Raw genomic sequence first — 13,446 nt, 5'->3', positions numbered from 1 at the left:
TCCTACAGCCTAGGTCTTCGTGGCACACGAATCTGCTCCAGTCCGGAATCCCTGAACCATTACACCAACAACCTGACAACAGCTTTCGCATCCCGTAACTACCCTCCCGACCTGGTATGGAAGCAAATAACCAGAGCCACTTCCTCATCCCCTCAAACACAGAACCTCACACAGAAGAACCACAAACGTGCCCCACTTATGACAGGATACTTTCCGGGACTGGATCAGACTCTGAATGTGGCTCTCCAGCAGGGATATGACTTCCTCGAATCCTGCCCTGAAATGAGATCCATCCTTCATGAAATCCTCCCCACTCCACCAAGAGTGTCTTTCCACCGTCCACCTAACCTTCGTAACCTGTTAGTTCATCCCTATGAAATCCCCAAACCACCTTCCCTACCTTCTGGCTCCATCCTTGTAACCGCCCCCGGTGTAAAACCTGTCCCATGCACCCTCCCACCACCACCTACTCCAGTCCTGTAACCCTGAAGGTGTACACGATCAAAGGCAGAGCCACGTGTGAAAGCACCCATGTGATTTACCAACTGACCTGCCTACACTGTGATGCATTCTATGTGGGAATAACCAGCAACAAACTGTCCATTCGCATGAATGGACACAGGCAGACAGTGTTTGTTGGTAATGAGGATCACCCTGTGGCTAAACATGCCTTGGTGCACGGCCAGCACATCTTGGCACAATGTTACACCGTCCGGGTTATCTGGATACTTCCCACCAACACCAACCTATCTGAACTCCGGAGATGGGAACTTGCTCTTCAATATATCCTCTCTTCCTGTTACCCACCAGGCCTCAATCTTTGCTAATTTCAAGTTGCCGCCACGCATACCTCACCCGTCATTCAACAACATCTTTGCCTCTGCACTTCCGCCTCGACTGACATCTCTGCCCCAACTCTTTGTCTTTAAATATGTCTGCTTGTGTCTGTATATGTGTGGATGGATATGTGTGTGTGTGTGCGAGTGTATACCCGTCCTTTTTCCCCCTAAGTTAAGTCTTTCCGCTCCCGGGATTGGAATGACTCCTTACCCTCTCCCTTAAAACCCACATCCTTTCGTCTTTCCCTCTCCTTCCCTCTTTCCTGATGAGGCAACAGTTTGTTGCGAAAGCTTGAATTTTGTGTGTATGTTTGTGTGTCTGTCGACCTGCCAGCACATTCATTTGGTAAGTCACATCATCTTTGTTTTTGGATATATTTTTCTTACGTGGAATGTTTCCCTCTATTATAATCATATTATATATATATCCCGTACTTTCACACGTGGGTCTGCCTTTGATCGTGTACACCTTCCGGGTTACAGGACTGGAGTAGGTGGTGGTAGGAGGGTGCATGGGATAGGTTTTACACCGGGGGCGGTTACAAGGGTATGAGCCAGAGGTTAGGGAAGGTGGTTTGGGGATTTCATGGGAATGAACCAAGAGGTTACGAAGGTTAGGTGGATGGCGGAAAGACACTCTCAGTGTAGTGGGGAGGTTTTCATGAAGGATGGATCTCATTTCGGGGCAGGATTTGAGGAAGTCGTATCTCTGCTGGAGAGCCACATTCAGAGTCTCATCCAGTCCCGGGAAGTATTCTGTCACAAGTGGGGCACTTTTGAGGTTCTTCTGTGAGAGGTTCTGGGTTTGAGGGGATGAGGAAGTGGCTCTGGTTATTTGCTTCTGTACCAGGTCAGGAGGGTAGTTGTGGGATGCGAAAGTCGTTTTCAGATTGTTGGTGTAATGGTTCAGGGATTCAGGACTGGAGCGGATTCATTTGCCACGAAGGCCTAGGCTGTAGGTTTTTGATAGAGACACAAACAAACACAAACATACACACAAAACTCAAGCTTTCGCAACCAACGGTTGCTTCATCAGGAAAGAGGGAAGGAGAGGGAAAGACGAAAGGATGTGGGTTTTAAGGGAGAGGGTAAGGAGTCATTCCAATCCCGGGAGCGGAAAGACTTACCTTAGGGGGGAAAAAGGACAGGTATACACTCGCACACGCACCCATATCCAACCGCACATACACAGACACAAGCAGACATTTGTAAAGGCAAAGAGTTTCGGCAGAGATGTCAGTCGAGGCGGAAGTACAGAGGCAAAGATGTTGTTGAAAGACAGGTGAGGTAATGAGCGGCGGCAGTTTGAAATTAGTGGAGGATGAGGCCTGGCAGATAACGAGAAGAAAGGATATACTGAAGGGCAAGTTCCCATCTCCAGAGTTCTGACACTTTGGTGTTAGTGGGAAGTATCCAGATAACCCGGACGGTGTAACACTGAGCCAAGATGTGCTGGCCGTGCACCAAGGCATGTTTAGCCACAGGGTGATCCTCATTACCAACAAACACTGTCTGCCTGTGTCCATTCATGCAAATGGACAGTTTGTTGCTGGTCATTCCCACATAGAATGCGTCACAGTGTAGGCAAGTTAGTTGGTAGATCACGTGGGTGCTTTCACACATGGCTCTGCCTTTGATCGTGTACACCTTCCGGGTTACAGGACTGGAGTAGGTGGTGGTGGAAGGGTGCATGGGACAGGTTTTACACCGGGGGCGGTTACAAGGGTAGGATCCAGAGGGAGGGTAGGATCCAGAGGGTTGGGAAGGTGGTTTGGGGATTTCATAGGGATGAACTAAGATGTTACGAAGGTGAGGTGGATGGCAGAAAGACACTCTTGGTGGAGTGGGAGGGATTTCATGAAGGATGGATCTCATTTCAGGGCAGGATTTGAGGAAGTTGTATCCCTGCTGGAGAGCCACATTCAGAGTCTGATCCAGTCCGGAAAGTATCTTATCACAAATGGGGCACTTTTGTGGTTCTTCTGTGGGAGGTTCTGGGTTTGAGGGGATTTGGAAGTGGCTCTGGTTTTTTGCTTCTGTACCAGGTCGGGAGGGTAGTTGCGGGATGCGAAAGCCGTTTTCAGATTGTTGGTGTAATGGTTCAGGGATTCCGGACTGGAGCAGATTCCTTTGCCACAAAGACCTAAGCTGTAGGGAAGGGACCGTTTGATGTGGAATGGGTGGCAGCTGTCATAATGGAGGTACTGCTGCTTGTTGGTGGGTTTTATGTGGACGGACGTGTGAAACTGGCCATTGGACAGGTGGAGGTCAATGTCAAGGAAAGTGGCATGGGATTTGGAGTAGGACCAGGTGACTCTGATGGGACCAAAGGAGTTAAGGTTGGAGAGGAAATTCTGGAGTTCTTCTTCACTGTGAGTCCAGATCATAAAGACGTCATCAACAAATCTGTACCAAACTTTGGGTTGGCATGCCTGGGTAACCGAGAAGGCTTCCTCTAAGCGACCCTTAAATAGGTAGGCATACGAGGGGGCCATCCTAGTACCCATGACTGTTCCCTTTAATTGTTGGTATGTCTGGCCTTCAAAAGTGAAGAAGTTGTGGGTCAGGATGAAGCTGGCTAAGGTAATGAGGAAAGAGGTTTTAGGTAGGGTGGCAGGTGATCGGCATGAAAGGAAGCGCTCCATCGCAGCGAGGCCCTGGTCGTGCGGAATATTTGTGTATAAGGAAGTGGCATCAATGGTTACAAGGATGGTTTCCGGGGGTAACAGATTGGGTAAGGATTCCAGGCGTTCGAGAAAGTGGTTGGTGTCTTTGATGAAGGATGAGAGACTGCATGTAATGGGTTGAAGGTGTTGATCCACGTAGACAGAGATACGTTCTGTGGGGGCTTGGTAACCAGCTACAATGGGGCGGCCGGGATGATTGGGGTTTGTGAAGTTTGGGAAGAAGGTAGAAGGTAGGGGTGCGGGGTGTCGGTGGGGTCAGGAGGTTGATGGAGTCAGGTGAAAGGTTTTGTAGGGGGCCTAAGGTTCTGAGAATTCCTTGAAGCTCCGCCTGGACATCAGGAATGGGGTTACCTTGGCAAACTTTGTATGTGGTGTTGTCTGAAAGCTGACGCAGTCCCTCAGCCGCATACTCCCGACGATCAAGTACCACGGTCGTGGAACCCTTGTCCGCCGGAAGAATGACGATGGATCGGTCAGCCTTCAGATCACGGATAGCCTGGGCTTCAGCAGTGGTGATGTTGGGAGTAGGATTAAGGTTTTTTAAGAAGGATTGAGAGGCAAGGCTGGAAGTCAGAAATTCGTGGAAGGTTTGGAGTGGGTGATTTTGAGGAAGAGGGGGTGGTCCTGCTGTGACGGAGGATGGAACTGTTCCAGGCAGGGTTCAATTTGGATAGTGTCTTGGGGATTTGGATCATTAGGAATAGGATTAGGATCATTTTTCTTCGTGGCAAAGTGATATTCCCAGAAGAGAGTACGAGTGTAGGACAGTAAATCTTTGACAAGGGCAGTTTGGTTGAATCTGGGAGTGGGGCTGAAGGTGAGGGCTTTGGATAGGACACAGGTTTCGGATTGGGAGAGAGGTTTGGAGGAAAGGTTAACTACTGAATTAGGGTGTTGTGGTTCCAGATTGTGTTGATTGGAATTTTGAGGTTTTGGAGGGAGTGGAGCTGGAAGTGGGAGATTGGGTAGATGGGAGAGACTGGGTTTGTGTGCAATGAGAGGAGGTTGAGGTTTGTTGGAAAGGTTGTGAAGGGTGAGTGAGTTGCCTTTCCTGAGGTGGGAAACCAGGAGATTGGATAGTTTTTTGAGGTGGAGGGTGGCATGCTGTTCTAATTTGCGGTTGGCCTGTAGGAGGATGCTCTGAACAGCCGGTGTGGATGTGGGAGAGGAAAGACTGAGGACTTTTACTAAGGATAGGAGTTGACGGGTGTGTTCATTGGCTGAGTTGATGTGTAGGTGAAGGACTAGGTGCGTGAGGGCAATGGATTTTTCAGTTTGGAATTGGTATAGGGACTGATGGAAAGAAGGATTGCAGCCAGAGATGGGAACTTTAAGTGTGAGGCCTTTGGGGGTAATGCCAAATGTCAGACAAGCCTGAGAAAATAAAATATGGGAGCGTAGCCTGGCTAGGGCGAAGGCATGTTTGCGGAGGGAATGTAAATAAAACTTAATGGGGTTGTTGTGGGGGTGTTGTGAGGGTGACGTGGTATTAGAAGGTGGAAAGTGTAACATGAGGCTGAAATGAAAATGATAATAAAAATATATGGGGAGAGATAAAGGTGAACTAGAAAGCAACTGGAGATCTGGTGTGAAAAAAGGCAAAAAGGTGATATATATATATATATATATATATATAACAGAGGGAAACATTCCACGTGGAAAAAATATATCTAAAAAGAAAGATGATGAGACTTACCAAACAAAAGCGCTGGCAGGTCAATAGACACACAAACAAACACAAATATACACACAAAATTCAAGCTTTCGCAACAAACTGTTGCCTCATCAGGAAAGAGGGAAGGAGAGGGAAAGACGAAAGGATGTGGGTTTTAAGGGAGAGGGTAAGGAGTCATTCCAATCCCGGGAGCAGAAAGACTTACCTTAGGGGGAAAAAAGGACAGGTATACACTCGCACACACACACATATCCATCCACACATACAGACACAAGCAGAAATATGTCTGCTTGTGTCTGTATGTGTGGATGGATATGTGTGTGTGTGCGAGTGTATACCTGTCCTTTTTTCCCCCTAAGGTAAGTCTTTCCGCTCCCGGGATTGGAATGACTCCTTACCCTCTCCCTTAAAACCCACATCCTTTCGTCTTTCCCTCTCCTTCCCTCTTTCCTGATGAGGCAACAGTTTGTTGCGAAAGCTTGAATTTTGTGTGTATATTTGTGTATGTTTGTGTGTCTATCGACCTGCCAGCGCTTTTGTTTGGTAAGTCTCATCATCTTTCTTTTATATATATATATATATATATATATATATATATATGTCTGCTTGTGTCTGTATATGTGTGGATGGATATGAGTGTGTGTGCGAGTGTATACCGTATTTACTCGAATCTACGCCGTACTCGAATCTAAGCCGCACCTGAAAAATGAGACTCGAAATAAAGGAAAAAAAATTCCCGAATCTAAGCCGCACCTGAAATTTGAGACTCAAAATTCAAGGGGAGAGAAAAGTTTTAGGCCGCACCTCCAAATCGAATCAAAGTTGGTCCATTGTAATATGAGACACAATTTAGGTCGAATGAATGACGATACAGCTACAGTAGTTTGGTTCGAGTCGTAAGCTTGGTAGTTAAGCTTTACCAGGTAGCCATTGCTATGCGTCAGGCGCTCCGTCCGTATTTGTACGGGTACCCTTCCTTTTCCACGTGCTTCGATCTGATAAGTGCCGTTTTCTTTGTTATAGGTGTTTACATCACTCTAAGCTGAAAATGCATTACTGTACTGTGTCATGCATTGTTTGTCGCATTCTGGTAGTGCGTGTTTACGGTCTGTCGCCGCTCGCGGCATGGCTTGCTTTTGTGGGCGCTACAGGCGCTAAAAAAAAAAAAAAAAAAAAAGAGAGAGAGAGAGAGAGAGGAATCGTCTCATTAGCGAAACAATGGCAAGAGACTGCTATTTGTTGTTACTTACACTGCTGCTTTCTTTGATAATGATCAACAAGAACCAAATAATAGACTGCGTATGATAGAACATGTTCTGAACGGGAGTTAGGCGAAAATTTTTCTCCGTTTGAAAATCTTTGCGGCCGCTTCTTTAGTACATCAAATTCTGCACAGAAATTAGTCATTTTAGATTTGAAAATCTAGTCAGTTGCCGTGCTTCATTTCTGACTATCACTATTAGGCATACGATTAATACGAATATAAACATGACACGATACGTATATTCTTCTGCGTTTGCTGTTGTCTCACTCTAGTTTCGTAGTTTATTAGGCAGGCAGGATTTAAATGAGATAGCAGCAAACACGAAAGAAAACGTGGCAAAATGTTTATATTCGTATTATTCTTATGGTGAAGAGAATACTGCATGTGATTCACAATTTATAAAAGTTCCTATTAGCAACCATCTCTTGTCAAAGGTAGGAAAAATTTCAGAACGTAGAGTTGGCCATATTGACAAACATCCCAAACAGTCTTGCCAGTCGGATTTTCATAGTACATTGAAATTCTGCTACATTCGAAGATAAACAATACGGAGTTTGTATTTACTTCGTTGGATAATGTATGAAAATGCAGTGGTCAAACTCGGGGCGGAGAAAAAAAGTTCATCTTTCACCTTTTTTTTTTAAATTTATTTACTGACGCAGATGTTTTGGCGCCAGTATTTATCTTTGTGCCTACAAACCATGCCTGTGTAGTGCTATATATACACTCCTGGAATTGGAAAAAAGAACACATTGACACCGGTGTGTCAGACCCACCATACTTGCTCCGGACACTGCGAGAGGGCTGTACAAGCAATGATCACACGCATGGCACAGCGGTCACACCAGGAACCGCGGTTTTGGCCGTCGAATGGCGCTAGCTGCGCAGCATTTGTGCACCGCCGCCGTCTGTGTCAGCCAGTTTGCCGTGGCGTACAGAGCTCCATCGCAGTCTTTAACACTGGTAGCATGCCGCGACAGCGTGGACGTGAACCGTATGTGCAGTTGACGGACTTTGAGCAAGGGCGTATAGTGGGCATGTGGGAGGCCAGGTGGACGTACCGCCGAATTGCTCAACACGTGGGGCGTGAGGTCTCCACAGTACATCGATGTTGTCGCCAGTGGTCGGCGGAAGGTGCACGTGCCCGTCGACCTGGGACCGGACCGCAGCGACGCACGGATGCACGCCAAGACCGTAGGATCCTAAGCAGTGCCGTAGGGGACTGCACCGCCATTTCCCAGCAAATTAGGGACACTGTTGCTCCTGGGGTATCAGCGAGGACCATTCGCAACCGTCTCCATGAAGCTGGGCTACGGTCCCGCACACCGTTAGGCCGTCTTCCGCTCACGCCCCAACATCGTGCAGCCCGCCTCCAGTGGTGTCGCGACAAGCGTGAATGGAGGGACGAATGGAGACGTGTCGTCTTCAGCGATGAGAGTCGCTTCTGCCTTGGTGCCAATGATGGTCATATGCGTGTTTGGCGCCGTGCAGGTGAGTGCCACAATCAGGACTGCATACGACCGAGGCACACAGGGCCAACACCCGGCATCATGGTGTGGGGAGCGATCTCCTACACTGGCCGTAAACCACTGGTGATCGTCGAGGGGACACTGAATAGTGCACGGTACATCCAAACCGTCATCGAACCCATCGTTCTACCATTCCTAGACCAGCAAGGGAACTTGCTGTTCCAACAGGACAATGCACGTCCGCATGTATCCCGTGCCACCCAACGTGCTCTAGAAGGTGTAAGTCAACTACCCTGGCCAGCAAGATCTCCGGATCTGTCCCCCATTGAGCATGTTTGGGACTGGATGAAGCGTCGTCTCACGTGGTCTGCACGTCCAGCACGAACGCTGGTCCAACTGAGGCGCCAGGTGGAAATGGCATGGCAAGCCGTTCCACAGGACTACATCCAGCATCTCTACGATTGTCTCCATGGGAGAATAGCAGCCTGCATTGCTGCGAAAGATGGATATACACTGTACTAGTGCCGACATTGTGCATGCTCTGTTGCCTGTGTCTATGTGCCTGTGGTTCTGTCATTGTGATCATGTGATGTATCTGACCCCAGGAATGTGTCAATAAAGTTTCCCCTTCCTGGGACAATGAATTCACGGTGTTCTTATTTCAATTTCCAGGAGTGTATATTCAACAGCAGAAGTTCGTTGTGGCGGCACCTACCAACATCTTTCAGAACTTCCGCTTGCTTTGCACTCGATTCTAAGCCGCAGGCTGTTTTTTGGATTACAAAAACCGGAAAAAAAGTGCGGCTTAGATTCGAGTAAATACGGTACCCGTCCTTTTTTCCCCCTAAGGTAAGTCTTTCCGCTCCCGGGATTGGAATGACTCCTTACCCTCTCCCTTAAAACCCACATCCTTTTGTCTTTCGCTCTCCTTCCCTCTTTCCTGATGAGGCAACAGTTTGTTGCGAAAGCTTGAATTTTGTGTGTATGTTTGTGTTTGTATGTGTATCTGTCGACCTGCCAGCACTTTCATTTGGTAAGTCACATCATCTTTGTTTTATATATATATAATGGTTATAATAGAGGGAGACATTCCACGTAGGAAAAATATATCTAAAAACAAAGATGATGTGACTTACCAAATGAAAGTGCTGGCAGGTCGACAGACACACAAACATACACACAAAATTCAAGCTTTCGCAACAAACTGTTGCCTCATCAGGAAAGAGGGAAGCAGAGGGAAAGACGAAAGGATGTGGGTTTTAAGGGAGAGGGTAAGGAGTCATTCCAATCCCGGGAGCGGAAAGACTTAACTTAGGGGGAAAAAAGGATGGGTATACACTCGCACAGACACACATATCCATCCACACATATACAGACACAAGCAGACATATTTAAAGACCAAAAATGTCTGCTTGTGTCTGTATATGTGTGGATGGATATGTGTGTGTGTGCGAGTGTATACCCGTCCTTTTTTCCCCCTAAGGTAAGTCTATCCGCTCCCGGGATTGGAATGACTCCTTACCCTCTCCCTTAAAACCCACATCCTTTCGTCTTTCCCTCTCCTTCCCTCTTTCCTGATGAGGCAACAGTTTGTTGCGAAAGATTGAATTTTGTGTGTATGTTTGTGTTTGTTTGTGTGTCTGTCGACCTGCCAGCACTTTCATTTGGTAAGTCACATCATCTTTGTTTTTTTTATATATCCAAACGAAAGCGCTGGTAGGTTGATAGACATACAAACATACACACAAATTTGAAGCTTTCGCAACCAACGGTTGCTTCGTCAGGATAGTGGGAAGGAGAGGGAAAGACGAAAGGATGTGGGTTTTAAGGGAGATGGTAAGGAGTCATTCTAGGGGGAAAAAGGACAGGTATACACTTGCACACACACACATATCCATCCGCACATACACAGACACAAGCAGACATTTGTAAAGTCTGCTTGTGTCTGTGGATGTGCGGATGGATATATGTGTGTGTGTGTGAGTGTATACCTGCCCTTTTTTCCCCCTACGAGTGTAGGACAGTAAATCTTTGACAAGGGCAGTTTGGTTGAATCTGGGAGTGGGGCTGAAGGTGAGGCCTGTGGATAGGACAGAGGTTTCGGATTGGGAGAGAGGTTTGGAGGAAAGGTTAACTACTGAATTGGGGTGTTGTGGTTCCAGATTGTGTTGTCTAGAATTTTGAGGTGTTGGGGGGAGTGGAGCTGGAAGTGGGAGATTGAGTAGATGGGAGAGACTGGGTCTGTGTGCAATGAGAGGAGGTTGAGGTTTGTTGGAAAGGTTGTGGAGGGTGAGTGAGAATATATATTGGGATACAAAGTGACACTTTCCATCGACACTGGGCATCACATGAGATGTGATGAGCAGTATTTATCTATAATGATCTCCAGCTGCATACAGGAAAAACGAAATTGCAAGTATCTATCAAAAAACCAGAGCAAATGAACAACACAACTCTTTAATTTTTGATATAATTAAATTTTCCTTGAAACATATGAGTCTCATCTTTATCCACGATAATGATAGAAGCTGAAGAAATGAATTAAAAATTGTTCCATGGCCAGGACCTTAACACAGGTCTCCTTGCTTATTAGGCAGATGTGCTAGTCATTACAGCACCTCAACGTTATAGCTAACACAGTTGCATGAAGAACCCTTTTCCAGTGCCCTCCCTAACACAAACTTCAGTTCACATCTTCAGCTTATTTTCTCCTTCTCCAGCTTCTATCATTATTGCAGATATAGATGAGAATCAAATGTCTCAAGGAAAATTTAATTATATCAGATCTAAAGATCACCTACGCCTGAGGTACAGGCAGGATTTCACCATTATGTCCACTGCTAGGGTGCAGTTCCAATACCGGAGAACCTTGGCAATAGTGATGACTTAATTCCAATAAAACAAGAAACAGGGCAAGAAACCAGAAAACTATCATAATAACTGTGAAAATGTCATGACTAAGTTATCATATTTATAAAACACAGTAGTAAGATAGTATGACAGAGATTTGTGCTTACCTCTGTTTGTTTCAATATTTATTTTGGTTGTCTTAATTTCCTTCTCCTTTTCCTTTAATCTTCTAAGTCTCTCTAATCTGTCAGCCATTTTAGTGGACAAAATTTTCTGAACTTCATCGAGATGGTGTTTTGCTAAGTCGAGACGCATTTGGTGAATTGTCTCTATTTCCTATTCAAACAACATGTAGAGAATATAATACCAATAATCATTAGTTATGCTAGCTTTCAATTTCTATTTGATGTGTTATATTTTCTTCTGCATCAGTAGATATTTTTCTGCTAAAGGCATTATGCATAATAGTTTTAATGATCATAAGAAAGCTGCATACTGAGAATAACTACTTTTAATAGGTGAAACAGATGAATAATGGCCAATACAATTGCATGGAGCATCTGTTTTTTTTATAATTCATTCAGAAATAGTAACCACTTGAGTGTCACTCTGGAATTTGTGTAATAGTAATGTTGACTTTTGCTTTAATGGAAAAGCTAATTCATCATTTTACAAAAAAATTAGATACACATCTTCTCAAAGCTCTCTCCTTTAAGTTACATCCAGTACACTGACACTGGAAAGATAACTGAGATTTGCAAGTGCCACTAAGTATAATATTGTAGTGCTTAAAAGCTGCTGTAGAAGTAACAGCTAATGAGAAGTTTTAGTTTTAATACATACATAGTACTAATGTATATTTTATAAAGAGCTACTCATAAAGAGAGTAATTATGAGCTTTATATCAATTAAAAATATACAAATAACAGACTGCACAACTATATTGTGCTAAAATGGTTGTGCACTTTATACTTGTGTAGAGAATGCAGCTTGACCTAATCTTAATTTCTGCTGTACTGTCAGCATCAAGCATCATCTCTTCTTGAAAGATAATTATTAACGAAACATTCAGCTAACTTAATGACATTTATACATTGCATATTCCATAAGTATAAGCCAGTCATTTTAGATTAAATCAACAACAATGAGTCATTTCCGAAAACCTATCTGGTGTCCTCTTCTACCATTCTGACCAGGCTCCACCCCGATGCCTGTATAAATTGGTTTGAAGAGTGGAACCCGCCACTAAATCATCTGCCTCGGCTAAAAAAATAACATAACGATGGATAAGTGTTAAAAATTGCTGTAGAGTACTGATATATATCAACAGTTTGAAGACTGCCTACACTTTTTGTCACGTTGAACGCTGTGAAGCAACCAGCATGAACTGAGATGTGGCTAGCCTTAGAGGCTGTAGTTGTGCTTAGTGCTCCATGATTATGGAGAAAGGGCAATTGATTTTAAAACGCAAACCTAATCTGGCAATAGCAGACGCTGAAATAGAGCAGCTAAGAGGCTCAGTTGGCAACAGGATCGTACAGGATGTGTGACATTCTGGGAGTATTTTAAAGTTCACAACAATGTTTTATTCTGAAATGTTTTTCATATGCCTTTCAACCAAGTTACTGGTGTGAGTTCCTAAATGCCTGCTAGAACCAAAGCACCAGCATCATGCCACCATTCCCAGTGCTCTGCTGAATAAACCAATTTCATGCAACTGAGGCAGCCAATAGGAAGCATGAGAAAGGAATCACATGGTACTTACTGGCCAAATCTTAGAGGGCAGAGCACAATGTAATATCTCTTGGTTTCCAGGTTTTCAACAGAGCACATGGTCTCCTGTAATCTGTGGCTCTGTGCTTCTGGAGCAGACACCAACTAAATCAGCCGTGAACCAACTTCTCACCCTCCTCCTATTGCAGTTATCACCCACACTGGCAGGACGACTTATAGCCCAGCATGGATGAGCCCTTCTGTATTGTGAGTACCAAGAATATACCAGAATTTAGTTTATTCAACTCCTTCATTTAAAAAAACTCCTTTCTAATGCCCTCTACTCACATTCTGACCAGGCTCCAGCCCAAAGCCTGTACAAATTGGTTTGAGAGGTGAGATCCCTCACTGTTCAGTCTGAACGGAGGCCTAAAAATTTTGTTTCATGTTTGATGCTGTGTGGTTGTTGAGAAGTTCGAGCAACACAGCGCTGCTGTTGTTATATTGCAGGTGCTGTTGAGCAGCAGCTGGGAGCGTGTTGCATTTACATATTCTCTCATTCTCTCACTGCTGTGGGCAAAGCCTGCAGCAAACTGCCTGCCCGCGAGCCTGGCTTGAGAGTCACATCATGAGTCCGTCATGCCACCCAGTGATGTGAGAAGCTGTCCAAGTGTGCATTGTGGGTCAGCCAGCACTGCCAAAGACCCTCTTGTCACCATATGCCAATGCTGAGTGCCACTTTCAAAGCGGTCTACTTGTACATGGCTCGTGAGCTACGTTATGAGTTTGTGCAGCTCCTGTGGCCTTGCCAACAGTTGCTGTGATGGGCCAAGTACAAGAGTGCACTATAAGCAACTATCACACTGTTCACCTGCCACTGTCACCCTCCTGCCACTTCTGACGCCTGGCCTGCCAGCCAAGCTGATGGCCAAGATGACACACTGTCACC

The 13,446-nt window shown here is 45.4% G+C and overlaps 1 protein-coding gene across 2 annotated transcripts in view; it reads right to left on the bottom strand.

Moving 5' to 3' along the window:
- LOC126262397 (cilia- and flagella-associated protein 91-like) overlaps positions 1–13,446 on the bottom strand; it is a 343,692-nt gene that overhangs the window by 200,362 nt on the left and 129,884 nt on the right. For both annotated transcript variants that reach the window (XM_049959011.1, XM_049959012.1), the window contains exon 7: positions 10,952–11,120. In XM_049959011.1, the coding sequence (XP_049814968.1) occupies positions 10,952–11,120 (169 nt within the window). The remainder of the gene's footprint in view (positions 1–10,951; positions 11,121–13,446) is intronic.

This window comes from Schistocerca nitens, chromosome 6 (genome assembly GCF_023898315.1).
Source record: "Schistocerca nitens isolate TAMUIC-IGC-003100 chromosome 6, iqSchNite1.1, whole genome shotgun sequence".
Classification (NCBI taxonomy): domain Eukaryota; kingdom Metazoa; phylum Arthropoda; class Insecta; order Orthoptera; family Acrididae; genus Schistocerca; species Schistocerca nitens.
This window is presented reverse-complemented; position numbering and strand designations above follow the sequence as displayed.